Consider the following 19,678-nt stretch of genomic DNA (forward strand, 5'->3'; position numbering starts at 1 on the left):
CAAATCTCAATTTTTACATTTAAAATTATGTCATTCTTACATTCACTTCTAAAATAATAAAAAAAAAACTTAAATTTATAATATAAAAAATTAATAATAAAATAATATTATTAATATTAAAATAATATTATTAAATTATATATTTTTTAAAATATATATTATTATTTTATAAATATTTTTTTATTTATATAATTTTTAACTAAAAGATTAATTATGTATATATATATAATTAATTAAGAATTGAAAATATATAATATAATTAATATATCATTTAGTTATATAATTAAAAATTATAAAATAATTTAATGTCTTTATAATAAATTATTTAAAAATTAAAAAATAAAATAAAATATTAATTTATATACACTTATAATGAAAGATTAGTTATACATATATATAATTTTATGAAAATTAATATTTTAATTTAATTCTTGATAAAAAAAATTAAAATCAAATAAAAAAAGTAAATATAAATTCTGTTGGAAATAAATTCGATTTGTCTTTTTTATGAAGAAATAAAATCAAACATATAAGTTAAATACAATTAAGCGTTTAAGGTCATTCGAATTTCACATAAAATGTAAAGTGTGTACAGGTTATATAAAAATAAGTATTTTGATAAAATTATTATGATTTTATTTTTATCACTAATTTATATATACACGTGTTTTACATATTGATAAAAAAAACGCTTAAATAAAAATAAGAGAGGGTTAAATATCTTGATATGATCCTAGTTAAGGTTCACGAGTGAGTTGAACGTATCTAGGAACTGATCTTTTAAGATATTATATTAGAGTGTATGTGAATTATATAAAATAAAAATATAATTTTAATATTAATTTATTTTTATCATTAATCTATATGCGTATGCGTTTTATATATTAAGAAGAAGAAGAAGAAGCTCTTACAAAGTGTGCACAACCCCAGACGTGAGCAGTTGGGTTAGCTTCATGCAATTTTCTGACACTTTGTTCTTCAGCGGGCTCATAACTAGCTCAGTTTGGGCTTCCTCAAGCGAAAACCTGGCCTTGCCCACATGCTTATACCTAATTTTCCCAATTTGATAATTCCCTAATTATTATTATTATAATCAAAACTAGCCCTAATCATTACTAATTAGACTGAAGTCAATTGATTTGAATCTCATCAATATAATTTTCTCTTCAATCACTTAAAAAGCTGTATTTAATTTAACCTCCATGAATTTAATAACTATTAAGTTAAATTTTTATATTAAAATATTTATAAAATTAATTAAAAAATATATAAATTTATATATTAAAATATTTATAAAATTAATTAAAATACATATACAAAATACATAAATCTAAAAAATTTGAACATTACAGAAGTTAATAAATTAATAAAACATTAGAATTTAAAAAGATTTTAAGCCCATTAATTACACGTGAAATAAAATTAATGAATTATAAATTAAATTCAAAGAATTAAATATTAACAAATAAAAGATATTTATAATTAAGGTATCCTTTTCAAATGGGTAACATCAAGTATTCGTTGCCCTTGTTTTTATCATGTAAAAACTGATGTGGAAAAATCAAAAATCAAATAATCTGGAACACCATGGCTGCAAAACTTGGACTTTTGCTTAGTTCATGAGAAATTTATGTCAAAATTTCTTCATTTTAGCAGACATCAATAACTTTCAAGGAAAATTAGCAGGCACATGAAACTCCTTGTTCACGTTCTTCATATTCTTTGTCTACAGCCTTCGTTATAATGGCTAATCCCTCGCTTGGATACGCATCTTATCTTGTGCTCATAAAAAATATTTTTTTATAGAAAAATATTTTTTTTAAATAAACGAAGCCTAATTTCGTAATTTCCAATCCCAAAAATATAAAGAATGAACAAAACACAATAAAACTTTTAAGCATGAAAAATTAATTAAATTATTTTTTCATTTTATACGGTTTTTATTTATTTCATAGAAAGTATTTTTAAGCATGAAAAATTAATTAAATTGTTTTTTCATTTTATACTGCTTTTATTTATTTTATAGAAAGTAATCTGTATGAGAAAAATATTTTTAATAAAAATATTTTTTTAAAAAATATATTTAATTACTTAATTGTAATATTAAATTAATAATATATATTTATATTATATATATATATAAATATTTTTATATTTTAATAAATTTATAAAAAATAACTTTCTCTTAATATATTTTTTGTTTACCCATTTTTCTAAACATGATAAATATTTAAAAATATAAAAAATTTCTTAAAATAGTAGAGTATACATATATATAGAACAAAAACTCCCAAATATAATATTAAGATGCAAATTCTAAATAAAACACAAATTGATTAATTAATTTAATTAATTAATTAGAATTCTCACATGCTAATAATATCAAATTATGTCCACATAATTTAAAAAATATTTGCATTTGCCTCGTGAGAGGAAATAAATAAAACTAAAACCTACCACATGATCCAAAACTGATGACAAAGCGCACGTGGATATGCACGTGCGACATTCTAATGGCAGGAACAAACATCAAGCCTGACGTGGCTCTGTCGGTATCTTTAAGATCCTGGTCAAACTGTCTTTTTCTCCAACCAATTATCTCCTGCCACCTGTCCCTTGTCAGATTTTTAATGCGGCCAGCCCCCTTGACTAGGCCTACGGGTTTAATCCTCTCCAGTCTGCTTGTGCCTTTATTCCTTGGTAATTAGTTCTTTTCCATTTAAGCATGGAAAGTTGTAACGAGTCTTTTATAAATTTAAATTAAATTAATTTTTTTATTAAATTTTATTTTAAAATATTTAAATTTATTTAAATTTAATTATTATTATTTTTTGAATAATATTTAATTAATAATTTTATATAGAATATATTTTTATTAATAATTTTTATTTTAATATTTAATAATTATATAAAATATTTACATTTTATTTTCAAAATATAATACATATATAATTTATAAATATTATTGTAATCTAAATACTATTTAATCTATATAAAATTTATTTATTTATTGATTATAATCTAAAATTAATTTAGGTTAATTTTATTTATAATCTTTCAACTTATTTGATTGTATTAATAATATTTTTTTAATTTCAATTTACATTATAAAAAAAAAAAGAATTTCAATTTAGGCATCACTAAACTCCCTGTGACTTTCTATTACAGGTTCGGGTTAATTTATGATTAAATTTTACTTATCATCCCTTAACTTTGATAAATATATCACATATCCCTTAATTTTAATTTATTTTATAAAAATATTTAAATTTTAATTAAAATATAGATAAATAATTTTAATCCAAAATGTGCTAAATGCTAATTAACATTTGATATGTTATTTTGCTAATTTAAGAAAAAAATAGCAAAAACTTTATACAATATCAACCTATATAAAAAATAAAATCATCCATACTTAATTAAGATTTAAATATTTTCAAAGTAATGTAAAATAATTATATGTTATCAATTTTTTTGACATTAAAATACAATCAAAGAAATTAAGATAAATTATACATAAATCTTTTAGATATTAACTTGAAATCAAATTAAAAAACAATATATGTAAAAATAATAATCAAATTAAAAATAATATATGTAAAAATTTACATGATAAATTAAATAAATAATTAATTGCAAATATTTATAAAATAAAGATTTGAAATTTTAAATTGATTATAAATTTGAGAAATGATTATGATAAACATATTTAAATTGAGAAAGGATGAGTAAATTTTAACCGTAAGTTAATTTGTAAAAATTATAATAACAGGTCGCAAGTTTTAGTAATACTCAAATTAAATTTAGAAATTTTTATGATATAAATTAAAATTGAAAGATGATACTAACATTGTCACCTAAGTTAAGGAACTATAAGTGAAATTAATCATTATAAATTTGAATATTTTCTTTTTAAAAAATGGGACTCAAAAACTATATTACCCCAAATCAATATATATATATATATATATATATATATATATATATATATATATATATATATATGAATTTTCAATTAAAAATTTAGATGATCAAAACTAAAACAGTTGATCCCTTTATTATAATTCGGTTTGATTCTTATTTGATCAAATTTAAAGGTTTAATTTTGCTTTTATTTTAAATAAAAATCTGATTTTAACCAACTCAATCATATAATTTTGATCCGATTCAATGTTGACTTTGATTAAAGTGATTTTGATTAATTTTAATTTAAATTAGACTTATCTAATTTCAATATTGTTATTTTCTAAATCAGACTATGACCAAGTCTAATAATAATATATAGAAAGATAAATATCTCTATCTTATCATAAATGCGATAAATCTTAAAATGAGTATATAGAGAACTCGAAAACTTTCATACTCTTTATATTTTTAAAATTTTTTCAATACATATAATTTCATATTCAATAAAATCAATATCATGCATTCTTCTCTATTGAAAAGTATGCAATTAAATAAACATAATTTTTTATATATATTTATTGTGAGAGTGTATTTATATAAAATTTTCTTTAAAATATTATTTATCTATTTTTTAACATATCAATATATGAATTATATTTAAAGATTTAGGAAATAATTTTAATTTTTTTTTATATATTTTGTTAGATAGAGGTTTTATTAGTACAATTTAATAATTAAAATGTTCTAATATCATCATTAAAATTTTAACACCATTTTATTAATTATAATTCACATTTTACAAAAAATTACTCTACCCAAAGCTATTATTTTTTTGTGAATACCCAAAGTTATTTTTTTTAAAATACTAAAATTTTAACATCTTTTTATTATAATTAATATAAAACTCTTTATATAAAAAATAATATCAAAATTACATGTTTTTTTTTGTTACAAAATTATATGTATTTTATTGACTAAAAAAAAAAAACAAAATGCTGAAAAGGTACTAGTAAGTTGTCCTCCATAGAAGAATATATATATATATATATATATATATATATATATATATATATATAAGGAGAAGCGTGGTCGGTTTAACTTATATAGTGATTATGACACAGCATGGACACCATAAGTCAATGGTTAAAAATCAGGTGCTCTTTGATTTTTTTTTTCTTATTTTTATGTTAATTTTTATTATTTCATATTAATTTATGGTAAAAAAATTTAAGTAAATCTCTTTTTTTTAATTAATTTTTAAAATTTAATTTATTTTTTTTTATATAATATTAAAATTTACCTGCTTTAATCTTGAATCGTTTACAAATAAATTTATATGTAAATTTCATATTTTTAATGTTTGTTTCTAAATGTGAAGAATATATTATCTCATAATTTAAGATATAAAATTTAAATAAATATTCTCCTCTTAGCTAATTTTTAAGAGAAACTGCAAACTTTCTTATTCTTATCCTCCCACTCCCTTTTTTTCCTTTTCTTTTTTAATCCATAGAAACACACAGAGATTAATATATTCCTTCCTCCATTAGCCCATCGATTCTCTCTCTATATATATATATATATACTCAAGAAACTTCGAAGAAGCTCTGCAATTTCTTGATTTCTTTTTCTCAGTCTAACCCTCTTCTTCTTTGAAGCATTGAATCATGGCTGAAAACTTAAGAATCATAATTGAAAAGAACCCATCAGAGTCCAAACTCAATGAATTAAACATCAAGTACTGGCCCAAGTGAGTCTTTCTTTTTCTCTTTCTCTTTGTATATTTGTGTGTTTTGTGGTTGTGGGTATATGGAATTATTCAATCTAAAAAGTTTCTATCTTTTACTGGGTTGGGTTGGGAAAATTTATAAAAAACCAGATGGGGTTGCTCTCCAGGAAGATATCAGCTAAAGTTTGATGCAGAAGAGACATGCTATTTGTTGAAAGGGAAAGTGAAGGTATACCCAAAAGGTTCATCAGAAATTGTGGAGTTTGGTGCAGGAGATCTTGTCACCATACCTAAAGGACTCAGTTGCACTTGGGATGTTTCCGTTGCTGTTGATAAATATTACAAATTCGAGTCGTCTTCTTCACCATCACCACCACCACCACCACCACCTTCTTCTTCCTCCTCTTCATAGCTAGGAGTAGACTGGCTAGCTAGTAGCAGTAGCTCGTGTTGTTATCAATCTTGATTTAATTTCTATTGATCAATCTATTCTTTGGAATTTGATTATAGAAAGAAAGAAAGCTCTAGTTTTTTTTTTTTATTATTATTATTGAGATGTTTATCTTTGTTTCTTCTTCTATTTTAGAAGGAAGTGATCTCTCTCTATCTCTCTTCTCCTGGTCAAACTAATATTTCTTTTTTCTTCCCTTTTAAATTCATCTTTTAATGTTCCTTTGACTGGTCAATTCTCTATTTTAATAAAAAAAATTACCATAAAAACATATATTTTCAATAGGATTGTACACAGTTTGTGGAATCTAACTTAATGAAAAATCATATTAAATAAATAGAAATCATACTTAAATTAAAATTTTTACATACTTTAATTTGATTTTAATATTTTATTAAATTTTTTTTATATTTTAATTTAATTTTTATTTTTTTATTAAGAATTGAATCGAAATTATATTAAAATTTGATTCGAAATTGAATTGGGATCAAATTCATGTATATATTTTTTATATTTTTTTAAATTTATTATATATTTTTAATAAAATTATATATATTTATATATATGTATATATAATTATAAATTAAATAAAATTTAACATTATATTTTATTTTATTTTATTATATTTTATTAATAATTTTAATTATTAAGACATTAAATTATCTTATAGTTTTTAATTATAAATATATTATTATATTATATATATTTTTTAATTCTTAATTATATTTATTTTTTATATTTAAATATTATATAATTAATAAATAATAAAAATATACATTATATGATATACTTATATTATTATAATATATCATATATTTAATTATAAATTATATATTCATCTTATAGTTAAAGATTATATAATTTAGAAATGATTAAAATATATATTATGTGATATATTATATATTAATAATTTAATTTAAATTTTAAATATTAATTTAAAAATAACTTTTTAAGGAAATGATTACATAAAATTATTTTAAGAATTACAAATCAAACTGAAATTGAAGAATTAAAAATTATATCGAACCGAAATTGTACTAAAATTTTTGTTCGATTTTAATTTCTAGGTAAATCCCAACTGAATTAAAACTGCACGCTCCTGATTTTCATTTTTTTAATCACACTTTATATTAATTAAATTATCAATTTATTCTATATTAATTAAATAACTAATTTGGTCAATTAAATAAATATAAAAAGCTTATATATATATATATATATATGAGATTTAATTAATAATTTAATTAATATAAATTATAACTGTAAAAAAGTTTTTATATTAGTTATCAAAAAATTCCTCTCAAATTTGCTTAAAAGGTTCCTACTTTTGTAAATAATATTTTTAATTTTATATTTTCTAAAAAAATATTTTAAAAAATTAACTTTAAATTTTATTCCAAATAATTGAGTTAATTTTTTTAGAAATAATTTAGTTTGTTTTTTTTTTCAAAGAATCTAGTTTAGTTTAGAACTTTAAAATTACATGTTAATGAAAATTTTCTAAAGTTAACATAAAAATTAATTAGTGTTCTTTATTAATACCTATATAAATTAAATTGTTGATTTTAAAATAATACAAAATTTAAGGTTTTATTTAATTAGAGATAAGTGAGATAGGAAATTTTAAAATTTCAGAAAGTGTAAAAAATTAATTTATTTAATTAAAAGTAAATGTCTACTTATAGAAAAGTAAAAAATTATTTTTTTTTAATTTAAAAAAAAATTAAATAACATACTTTTTAAAAAATAAAATTTTAAAAAAGTGATTCATATGCACCAAACAATGCCCAAGTGTTTTTAAAGCAAATTTCAAGAGTCTTTTATAACTAACCGTTGCTTTTGTGTCATGACTGTGTAAGAAAAGCAACGACTTTCTAACTGCATTCGGTGCCCTTCTTGCCGAATAATACTTTCTATTCTCATTATTAGTTTTTCAATAAATATCTTAACTTTAATAAGTAATTTGCATTAATGATTCTATGTAAAATTGTAAATTAAAAAAAATTAATATTGATAACAACATATTTATAAATTTTAATATAGCATAGCCTAAATTAAAAAATTTATGATAAAGAATTCTATATTTTTTAAATAAGATTAAATGTTTGATAACTATAAATAAAAAAAATTTATGCTGTAAGGGCTTTACCTTGTAATAAACCTATTCGACACTACAATAACATTGTCAACATTTTCCTTTCACATTTTGAAGATTTTTAAAGGAAAAGGAGTTGTGATATGTAGGGGTGAGCATTCAGTTCGAACCAAATTAAACCGAATTAAAATGAATTAAATTATAAAAATCAAATTATATATTTTAAAAATCGAATCGAACTGAAATTGATGAAAAATCGAATCAAATCGCTCTATTTCGGTTTGATTCAGTTCAAATTGATCGGTTTTTATTTTTAATTTAGACTTGATTTTTAAGTTATTTGATCTAATTTTAACTTTGGTTTGAACCTAATAACCATTAATCAATAAAATTAAATAATTTATATATATATAATTAAATATAATTCATAAATTTCTCATAAAAATAAATCAATTCAAAAATTAATTTAGGTCGATTTGAATATATAAAATTACTATTCAGTTCGATTCGGTTTAACCGATTTTTTTCTCTTTAAAACCGAACCGAATAAAAATAATCAAAATTTTTATAATATAAAATCGAATCGAATCGATTGAACTGAATTGATTCAATTTAATTCGATTCGATTTTTTAATTTGACTTGAAATCTGCTCATCCCTAGTAATACGAGCTAAAAATAAATACACCATTGTCCCACGTAATATTAATGTCTCACTTGAGAGTTTGACAACAAAAGATAAGGTCTTAATTTGATTGGTTGTCTCTTATGTCAATTTTCTTGGTCTAAATCGATACTCTCAATTTTAATTCCAGCGCTTTCAAAGGATATTGATCTAATAAAGAGCAAATCAAACAATGAGCAATCACACATTAGATATTAATTCTTAAATAGATACTTTGCAGATCTCTAAACGCTAACCACTGAATGTCACCGCTCAAAATGTGTCATCAGACAATAATACTCTACACAAAAAGAGGAGAGGTGAGTTCTAAGCCTAAGAAAACTCTACCTGCCCTATCCAAAGAACTTAGAGCATGCCCTTTTCCTATTTCAATTACTCTTATATTTTTCTTTCACTATTTATATTAAGTTTCTAACTTGATCGTTGCAGGTCCCCATATTAAATTTCTAATAAATATGAGTTATAACTCAACAATAACGACTTATTCTTGATTTCAGAAGAATTTATTCCACAATATAAGACAATGAGTTGCAAACAGATTAGCTAAATGATAATATTATTAAAATTTTGAATATATGACCTTCCAAGGCAATCAACTGTTATATATATTACTATTAAAACAATGAGTTGTGACCCATAACGTGAATGTTTGTTGGGGCTTTAATAGGAAACCGATTAAGTTGGTAAGGGTTTACATCTAGCTGGGGTCACACCTTCAACGCTGCAGCCATGTGTTAGTTTGAGGCATTGGAATATTCCACGTCTATTCCCTATGTAGTCAGGGTTTCTATTTTGGCAAAATCACTTCCAAGCGAATGAACCTTTATATTAAGATTGGGACTGAATTATTATTTTTTTTTATAGGAAAAAAAATGAAAAAGAAATGCATTTTTGAGTTTGGGGCCCCATTTTTTGTTGTGCGGTTCAGACCTATGATGTTGAATGATTGATCGCAATTCCTATTTAAAGCATAAACAAACAAATTCTCGCTTCAGATTGGCTTTCTGACATCTTTCCTATACCTGATTTAATTTACATTATGTTGGCTGAGATTAAACATAAACTGGGTTGATGAAAAATGAAAACAAAAACTCATATGGGTTAATTCCATAATAATTAAGCAGCAACTAATTAGATAATTACGCACTCTACTGTAAAGAATTTGCTCAAAACCTATGCCTTAATTAACAATAGTTCCTCGTGCTATGATCACATGGCATAATTACCATAGAATGGAGTACGATACCGCAGGCTTCTGTTCGATTGGTAATCAATACATTTTAAACATTCTGCCGGAAGATGAGAAAAAGCAGGATTGGAAAATGGGAAAAGCAAACAAACTTGTAATAGTTCATTACTGAGACACAATATTTTACATTTCCTAACATAAAAATTAGAATACATTCCTAGAGTTTGCTGCTGGATGCTGGAGGGGGAAAATGGGCAAGTGAAGAACCCAACAGTTGGTCACATCTGATTCAAACCAGGTATCAAGATTCCGATCAGTAGGGAATGCTGCCAAGTTTAAGCGTATTCAAACTCACCCATATGTTTAATTTGAGCCTCATCCATAACCAAGACTCTTATTCTGTCATATGAAGCAAACAGTGTAGAAAATATGAAAAACGGTGAATATTTTAATCCATCAACATTTCAAGCTTGGATTTGGTATGAAATAAGGTTATAAATGTGTACCATCCAAGTAGATTTTCATGGTTCACGGTTCACACATTGGAAGCATAACAGTGGGTTTCTAACCTTCTAGTGCATATGTCTGGACCTGCAATCAGTATAAAAATCATAAATAAAAAACTAATAGTTTATCGTCTTGAGGTTATATAACCTAAATACTTGAAAACAGTTTATTATGTTCCCACTCAAGTATCAGATCATGCATGGGAGCAAGACAAACAAGAGGATGCCAAATTAGGCTACGTCCATGAAAGTACACTTTTCATACACATCTCGCTCTATTCCTCCTTTTTCGGGGGAAGTGTAGGGGACATCTTCTTAATCTACTCTATACCAAGTTGTTCACCTAAAAGTCAATTAACATTCAATCCTGAAAAAGAACAGATCTTCAGAAAGTTGTTTTTTAATATCCAATAAATGTTCTTTGTCGTCTATACATATCTCTTTTTTCCAAAAAAAAAAAAAAAAAAAAAAATCTTATGATATTTTAAACATGGTGTTGTCATGGAACCTCACCTTAACCAAACAAAACTTGTTTAAGAAATACTTCCTTTGCATTTTATACATTTTTTTATCCTAAAAAAAAAACATGCAATGTTTTCTTGCGTTGGTGCATGTGTTTGTGCATAAGTGTTAAGGAACCAAAAATAAAGAATACATTAATACAATGACAAAATTAATATTAAATAAAATGCAGCAACCTCACAGACTATTCTACCTCAGCCAAGTTATCTTCTGGAGAATAATTTGGTCTACTGCAATTCACACCATGAGCACCATCAAATCGAAGGACCCTAAGTTTCCCTTCCTGCAGTTCATAGGCAAAGAGTTATGCACTTAAGAAGATAGACTGATAAAAAAAGAAAAACTCCCATAGAAAAATGCACACCTTGGTTCCATAAACAAGACCTCCCCCAGCAAAAGGATGAAAGCAAGCAACATTGACCTCGTCCTCTGCACTAGGGAGAACTCTCACCAGTTCCATATCTGAAACTCTGTAAACCTGAAAAATTGGAGACCCAGAATTAGAGAAGCAAGTCTGCCATGGGAAATGCCAAAAAAGCTATGAAGTTAAAGCATTCTAGTATGAAACATTCAAGGCATACATACGCCCCCAAAATAGAGAGGGGAACACATTGTCATATTATCAAACAAACTATGTGAATAGGCAAGAAAATGAATTTTCACCTCTAGAACTGTGTAAATAGGAGATGTTGTTTCCCCATCAATAACAATGCTTTTAAGAAGGGATCCATGACGGCGGCCATAAGCCAGTAATATATGCTCAGATGTGGGTGAGAACTGCATATAAAATATGATGAAAAACAGCCCACAATAACAAGCGCAAAACTAAAATGGTAAATGATAAAGCCAGACTCATACAATACTAGACACACACAAACATAATTAGTGAAATCCAAAGAAATTAAATGAACATATTCAAAGCCACATTTTGAGCACACGGAAATACATCAAGTATACTAGCATTTCCCAGAAATCAGAATCACAGTATCTAAGCCAACAAACAGTCAAGTCTACTGAGCTTTTCTCCTTCCTCAAAAAATAACACCTCCCAATAAACATATTAAATATGTTGACATGGCTAATATTCCTTAACACCATCAAGTCCATAATTGATTATCAGTTCAATCCAATGTACTAGAATTAACAAGAAGTAATAGCTCCAGCATGCCTTTTCTAACTAAATGCAATCAAGTTTAGAGAGCTCACGAGGAAAAAAAAAAGCAGAGGACTATAATATGCTAGTCAGAAATAAGCATACAGAAACGAGTACAGGCAAGCTTCCATCTTATCATGCACAATATATGAACACAACAACAAAAAGCCAAAAAGAAATTGCATCATGGTGAAAGGACATTCAAGTGTTAGTTAGAGAAGGAGAAAATATAGAAATAAGGAAAGGAATATGTAATTGGACTAGTAAAGCAGATTAGAATCGTAGAGGGAAAGTTTGTTAAGTCTATTGAGTAGTTATTAATTGTTTTGGAGGGAAACTATGGGCAGTGACAGCTATTAGTTGTTAAAGAGCAGTTGTTAGAGAATTGGAGGAGAATCTGTTATAAAAGGGAGTTGAAATACCTGTATTAGGCATTCTGAGTTCTGATCAATAATATTTTCTCTCTCTCTCTCTCTCTCTCTCTCTCCCTCTTCTATTATATTATTTCTTCTATTTTCTTTTCTAGAATATCTATTGTTAGGGCTACTACTTGACATTGGTATCAGAGCTTTGCATCAAAGAAATCAGTGGGTAATTTTTCCTTAGGGGTTGCAACCATGAATAGATTTGTTGTGGCAGGCCCAGAGATGGTGCGGATTGCAGAATTGGAGGAACAAATGAGGAATTTGCAGCAAGCAACCCAGAGGAATGCCGAGGAACTGAATGATTTCAAGAAGGAGATAAAGGAGGAATTAAACAAGACTTATTTAACAAATAATGCCATTCTGGAGGACTTCTGACAAATGATGATCACTCATGTGGTGGAAATGAATAAGGAGAGCAGTAGTTCAAATGAGGGGGGAAGATTGGAAACCCTGATGCTAGGGTTTTTTGGGGAAAAAGGAAAAGAAATCATCAATTCTGATTCCAATGGCGTGATACCTAAGAATTCATTACCAATTCCAAAGGAAACTCTGAATCTTCAGGGAAGTTCTGGTTCTATCATGAAATCAGGCATTCAAAGCATTACGCTTGGAGTGTTTAGTCCTGCTCGAGAAGCAATTAATACTGATTCTTGGATTAAGGATGAAGATGAACAAAAGTTTGAAGAGAAAATTTCAGGATCTCTTAAGCATTTCAATAGTTAATCATATGGTAATAATGATCAAGATCCTACCCTCGACCTGAATTCTTCCACAAGAGATGGGTGCCTTGAAGAGGAATCATTTGGGATTCAAGATGACATAGGTATCAATAGTGCTGTTAAGAATATTGAAATCTCAAAAGGAATGCTTCTTGGCCCTAGACTCGTCAAAATTTCTGGAAACAAAAAGGTTGTTCCTCTTGCTTAGTATGTTTTTATTAAAGAAGACATGGAAGTTTATGAGGAAGAGAAGTATTCGAATCTTGGTGGCAGTATATTTGAGTTGAGATCATGTAATCATATGATATGATACTCAAGGAGAATGAGTTTGAGATCTGGAGAAGACAGAAGAAGAAAATAAATTCCCTATTGAGGGATGATTGCATTGGAAATTTGCGCAGCAATGACAAAGTAAACTGCAAAAGTGTTATGAGAATTGATAAAAAGAATTCTGCAGAGAGCATTTCTCCTTTTGCTGAAAATGTTAAGGAAAAGTATGAGATGGCTTCCATTTATGACTGGAAGATCAAGTGTTACGGTGATCTTAAAGGAACAAAAATTGGAAATTTGGAGAAACAAAGAAAGAAAGCCAGCTCTTTGTCGATTAAGAGTTCATACTTTCATGTGTCTTTTTTCAAATGGAAGTTCAAACCTAATCTTTTCTCACAACCTATGATTTCATTCATTAGCAACCAAGGGAAGTTGACATCTGCTGCAATTCTCCAATCTGATCATATTAGAAGAGGAAAAAGAAAAAGAAAGTAAGGAAGAAAGAAAGAAAGAAAGAAATTCTGGTTCAAAGTGCCAGCTAAGGATGCCATTTGGGAAGATACCACGTTAATTCAAGCTCAATTTCCTGACTTCCAGCATTCTTAAGGGTATTGCTATGTAGAGAAGGATAAAATATAGAAATAAGGAAAGGAATATGTAATTGGGCTAGTAGAGCAAATTAGAATTATGGAGAGAAAGTTTGTTAGGTCTATTGAGTAGTTATTAATTGTTTTGGAGGGAAACTATGGGCAGTGACAGCTGTTAGTTGTTAAAGAGCAGTTATTAGGGAATTGGAGGAGAATCTGTTATAAAAGGGAGTTGAAATACCAGTATTAGGCATTTTGAATTTTGATCAATAATATTCTCTATCTTCTCTATAAAATTCTCTTCTCTCTCTCTCTCTCTCTCTCTCTCTCTCTCTCTCTCTTCTCTTCTCTTCTATTATTTCTTCTATTTTCTTCTCTGGAATATCTATTGTTAGGGCCACTACCTAACATTATGGTGAAAGCACAACAGAACATGTCCACCAGTTAATATCATGAAAAGTATGGAAAGTCTAGTCAAGACACAAATCAAGAAAGAACTCAAATAGCTTCCATCTTCCAAAAAGCCACAGACCTGGATTGAAGTCAAACAATGAGCAGCTCTAATTGCTCGTGATACAAGAACTGAACCAAAGCTGCATAAAGAAAATCAGAAAAAATTATAGATAAGATAAACCATCCTTCAGATAAAGAGTATATAACAGCACAAACATATAATATGAGAGTTGGGAGTGAATTTTACGTTGCCTCCTCCAGGGAATATATGCGAAGCTCATACATAACTTGCTGTGCAGAGATTGGGTGTCTAGTAGGCGAAGTTGCAGCCCCAGTATCTTGTTGAACTAAAGTTTGTAATCCAGGCTCAGCTTCCATATTAGGAAGCACGCAAGCAACACAGGCAGCTAAGTAACTTCCACAAGGTGAAAAATGAGCACCCATTTCACTGCAAACACAATTGCAGCCAAGAGCTGAAAATGTAAACATAACGGAAGGTCCACCAGAAAAGAATTTGTAAAACACAATATTAGAATAATTAACCATGCTTAGGTTTATGTCTTGAAAACAAATTCACGAAGAGATGTGATTACAAAAATGTTCACGCATCATAGAACCTAGAATACACCCCAGCTATGTCAGAGATGTCATAATATCTACTTCTAAAGTAAACAAGTAGATAATTTGAAACATCCTGACATTTTAGGTAATTAAGGATCTATAAAGGTAAATCATAACAATGCACATACCTACATAGGACAGCATGAGGTATAGTTAAACGACATCTTTCAGAATTGAGTGGGGCACAGGGATTTTGTATATCATGAGACCAAACCCTGAGCTTTACAGTACAAGGTAAATCTGCAGCAGCCGCAGCCATTGATGTGGCAATTTCAGACTGGTTTCTGTTAAATATGGGTTGAGTGTCAGCACCATCATGTTGCATGTTCATGGGAACTGTACTCTCCCCAGAGTAGCGGAAACGTGAAATGTTATGTTGCAAGTCAGATCTCCCAGAAAACCCAGATAGGCTAGTGCTGGCCGGCATTGCCAAAGTAGCCACTGCAGTTTCCATATTGTGACTAGACAGATAAGATGTCGAGGAGGAACCTGTATATTGGGCTGAATATTCACGACCACCAATGTTAAGAGGAAGCAATGATGGAACACCAGCTTGGCTTTGACCCATTAACCATCCTTGCAAAAAGTGTAGCTCCCACCAAGTTGGTTCTCTAGAGGGCAGGCACTGGTGAAGTTGTCCAACCTCAGTGGAATGCTGCCCAACTAAAATATTTCCACATGCTCCGTCCACTGCACTATTACCACCACCAGAAGTTTCTGGGTCAGTATAGTTTCCTTGCAAGTTCCCCTCTAAGGGCTGCATTTCATCGGTCTTCATGGGATCTACAGTGGAGTCAGCAACGCAACTTCCCATTGCAGTAGGAAAAGAATTACTAACTGCACCTTCTGTAATGGGATATGAACTGGAAGCAACTGCAGGGAATGTCTCCATGGAAGACACTAAAGTATCATACTTCTCTGCTGCATTTGCATCTGTCTGCAAATCCCTTGAACCAGATGATTCCACTTGCATTATGCTTGAACCAATATGTCTATTAACATCTGTTCTACTATCATCCATAGAGAATGAAGGCATGTACAAGAAAGGCATGGACATGAGAGGTAGTTCAGCAGCCAAACTAACACGATCACTGGACTGAACATTTGCCACAAAAACAGCAGGAGGAGGATATCTTACGTAGCCCGGAGATGTCGCCCGTGTCATCGAGGAATCTGAAGAGTCAAGATCATTGACCTGCATATCAGTCCAGTAATGTAATCTACATAATAGCAGGAATAAATAATTGATCAAATGCCCATTGAATTATTTACCTCTGCAGTCAAGAGAAACGGAGCAGCATGCGGGTGAAAATGCACTGCTCGAAGAGAACGCCTAGTCTTCAATACAATGGTTGGTGAGGAACCCTCCCCTCCCTTATTGTAGTGCCATATGTACAACTGACACATGATCAAATGCAAATGCCAATGCCAATGCCAATGCCATGTTAAATTACAAATCAATGTCTCCCAATCTTTCACAAATGGAAGGAAAGGAAAAGATTGAAGCATGCAATACTAACAACAATAGAGGGTGAGATTCAACACCTTGTGACCTGATGCAACTGCAAGCAATTCCCCTTGAGCATGGAAAGCAATGGAAGCAATAGGACGATCTGTGAGCGGAAACAAATCCAGCAAGAACAGGTTCACCACAAGTAATACATGCTTCAAAAATAAATACGGGAAAAAAAATACATAAAATTAACCAGAACATGATTTTGAGTTGAAATTACAGAAATCACGAGATCCTATACACTCTGATGTGTTTGAATCCCATAAGCGAACCTCATAATCCAAGCTCCCACTAGCAAGAATTGCAGGCTGCAATGGATGGAACCTAACCTGCAACATGCACACTTAAATAAGTGATTTACCAACAGGCAAATGCCATGAATTGAGAAGAAAAGAAGGAGTGCAATCTTTATATGAGGGAAACGAGAAAAATAATTTGAAAAACCAACAACGAAAAAGTTACAAAATTGGTGATGGCATACAAAAATGGCATGAAGGGGAGACCTCTATAAAGTGGTTTCATATTTTTTTAACATATAGAGATTGAAAAATAGAAAAGAAGACGCAGCCACAAGGTATACGTTTGCACCATCAACCAGTCAGACATTAGAACTGTCCTATTAAATGAACAATTATAAAAGCCTGACCATGGAAGCAGTTTGTGAAAAGATTTACAACCACTTTCTAATTCCAGCAACCCTCCCATATATTCACCAAACTGTCCAAAAGCACCTACTGAAAGGGAAGAAAGATTGACCACCTACTCATTCTCTTCACAAGCTTATGAACAATAGCAGCTACCATGATACCACAAAGAATACAATTATAAAATGTCTCCAGAACACTTCCTAACACATAATAAGTAAATTAGACACATTTTATCAACAAAATGTACAAAAAATATTCTAGAACAAAAATTTCAAAGTACACCATTATGGAGCTCAATATTTACCAACTCGAAACTATTTTGTGCACATAAAATAACATTAGCAAAAGCAAAATAAAGCCAACCACTAATATCTCCTGCCCAAAATGGCATTGTATATGGACTCATAACCTCAAAGCTGAGACCTCAGAAGATGATAAAAAAATGTCACCAGAATACAGGGTCATTAGTGTGTTTTTTTAAGGGAAAAAAATGGGGGTGAGAAACATGGATATGAAACTCTACCCACCTGCACTACAAAGTAACTACCTCACCACTAACCTGTTTGCCACTATTTTCACATCCTAGAAATTCTCAAGCTGGAGACAAGGAAAAAGGACATGCCCCATTATTTTAACATTTTATGGAAGATACAGTCCTAAATTGAGCAAAATATTGGAAAATAATACTCAGCCCATGTCAAATAATTGAAATGAGGCTCATCTTTGAGCAAGTTGTAATTACCATCCATTTAGCTAAGTTACTGATCAGAAATGGAAATGATCGAGCAAATTGACAACTAACTACTGCTTCACTTGACAAAATCTACTTTCCAACTCACCACCCATGGAGTCCTCCGATGACCAGTCAACACCTTTAAGCAGTTTCCAGTTTGACAATCAATTATCTTCACAGTATGATCCCCACTGCAATAATTGGAAAGCAAGATAAGTACAACCACATATTAATGCCTGAATAAAAAAATAAAAATAAAAAATAAAAACACAGAAAGTAGGAAAATTTACTGAGTAGAAGCAAGTGTTCTCCCATCAGGACTAAATGCTGCTGCAATTGTTGACCTTGGAGGAGGCACCAGGGGACAATACTTGGCAGATAAATGTCGCAATGATTCAGCCTCAACCCTAAAATATAAACAAGTGAATAGATGAACTAATGAAACAACACCAATTATATGAAGCAGAGCAAGTACCATGAAATAAGACCACGTCTTGCATCTCTTGATGGTTCGCTTTTGGGCACAGATGGATTAGCTTTCCATCCAGAAGTTCCTCCCCACCTCCTTTTCGGTACATGTTTTGTTCTGGGACAAATCTCTCTCCGCACTAACAAACACAACGCATTTCTACCACTGAAAGATATTGAAAGAAAAATGAACAGATAAAAATAAATCAGAAAACTAAAATGAATGAAATGAACATCCAAGAAGGGGGAAAAAAACAAAATTCCAATTGAGCTAATGTTAGAACTTGAGATTCATCAAGCATCAAAATGGTTACAATCCACCAATGCTATCAAAGCCATTATTCAGAATAATACGACGACAATCGTTTAAAAAATACTACAGAAATCTCAAAAATATCACAAAATCAAGAAGCTAAATGGACTTCAAAGCATCTAGAAACCAAATCACGAGACTAACGTATATCTAACCTTCGAAGAGAATTACTAGAAGCATGAGATTGAACCGAATTACGATCGTGAGATAAGGAACAACCCGTCATTTCCTTGTTTTCAGAATAGAAGTTCATAAATTAAGGAATTAATGTTAATTAAAAAGTTTAAAAGGCCGTCAATGGCAGAGAATTGAAGAAGAGAGTAGCTGCAGCAGCATATCGAAAACCCTAAATGATTGAGGATCGGTGGAAGAAGAAGGATGGATCAAGTGAAGGTAGATTTTGATTTTGGATTTGAAATTTGGGAGAAAACCTAAACCAGAAGCTTAGCAGAGACCAAGAAGGATTAATTAAAATGTAATTTTAGCTTTATCTTATCTTTCTTGACTAAAGAAGCCATGCCGTTTCCTAACGCGCCTTTATTTTGCGTCCTCTGCTTCGCCGTAATTCCTTTGTAATAAAATTTTGTTCGTTATTACACAAATCAAATCATTATTATTTTTAATTTTATTTTTATAGGATTTCTTTCAATTTAGGTTAATTTTATTACACAAAAAAAATAGATAAAATGAAAATG

At 28.9% G+C, this 19,678-nt stretch overlaps 2 protein-coding genes across 4 annotated transcripts; one reads left to right on the forward strand and one right to left on the reverse strand.

Annotated features, from left to right (window-relative positions):
• The first annotated feature begins 5,374 nt into the window (after positions 1–5,374).
• Positions 5,375–6,246, forward strand: LOC110660096 (uncharacterized). Its single transcript, XM_021818269.2, has 2 exons — positions 5,375–5,656; positions 5,786–6,246. The coding sequence occupies exons 1-2, from the start codon at positions 5,574–5,576 to the stop codon at positions 6,045–6,047; spliced, it is 345 nt and encodes a 114-aa protein (XP_021673961.2). The 5' UTR covers positions 5,375–5,573; the 3' UTR covers positions 6,048–6,246.
• Positions 6,247–10,179: 3,933 nt separating this feature from the next.
• On the reverse strand, positions 10,180–19,505 carry LOC110660097 (uncharacterized). 3 transcript variants are annotated; one of them, XM_021818273.2, is made up of 15 exons: positions 19,139–19,505; positions 18,678–18,836; positions 18,493–18,609; positions 18,309–18,393; positions 17,095–17,151; positions 16,855–16,974; positions 16,582–16,707; positions 15,438–16,504; positions 14,936–15,136; positions 14,768–14,828; positions 11,745–11,858; positions 11,446–11,559; positions 11,275–11,364; positions 10,560–10,644; positions 10,180–10,452 (listed from the first exon to the last, which is right to left on the reverse strand). In XM_021818273.2, exons 1-14 carry the CDS (start codon positions 19,234–19,236, stop codon positions 10,618–10,620), a joined length of 2,436 nt encoding a protein of 811 aa, XP_021673965.2. In that variant the 5' UTR covers positions 19,237–19,505; the 3' UTR covers positions 10,180–10,452; positions 10,560–10,617. The 3 variants fall into 3 exon arrangements, with proteins under 3 accessions (XP_021673965.2, XP_058005816.1, XP_021673964.2); XM_058149833.1 differs by having other exon boundaries at positions 16,855–16,922; positions 17,043–17,151; XM_021818272.2 differs by having other exon boundaries at positions 11,258–11,364; positions 16,855–16,922; positions 17,043–17,151.
• Positions 19,506–19,678: the final 173 nt, after the last annotated feature.

This window comes from Hevea brasiliensis, chromosome 7 (assembly GCF_030052815.1).
Source record: "Hevea brasiliensis isolate MT/VB/25A 57/8 chromosome 7, ASM3005281v1, whole genome shotgun sequence".
Classification (NCBI taxonomy): domain Eukaryota; kingdom Viridiplantae; phylum Streptophyta; class Magnoliopsida; order Malpighiales; family Euphorbiaceae; genus Hevea; species Hevea brasiliensis.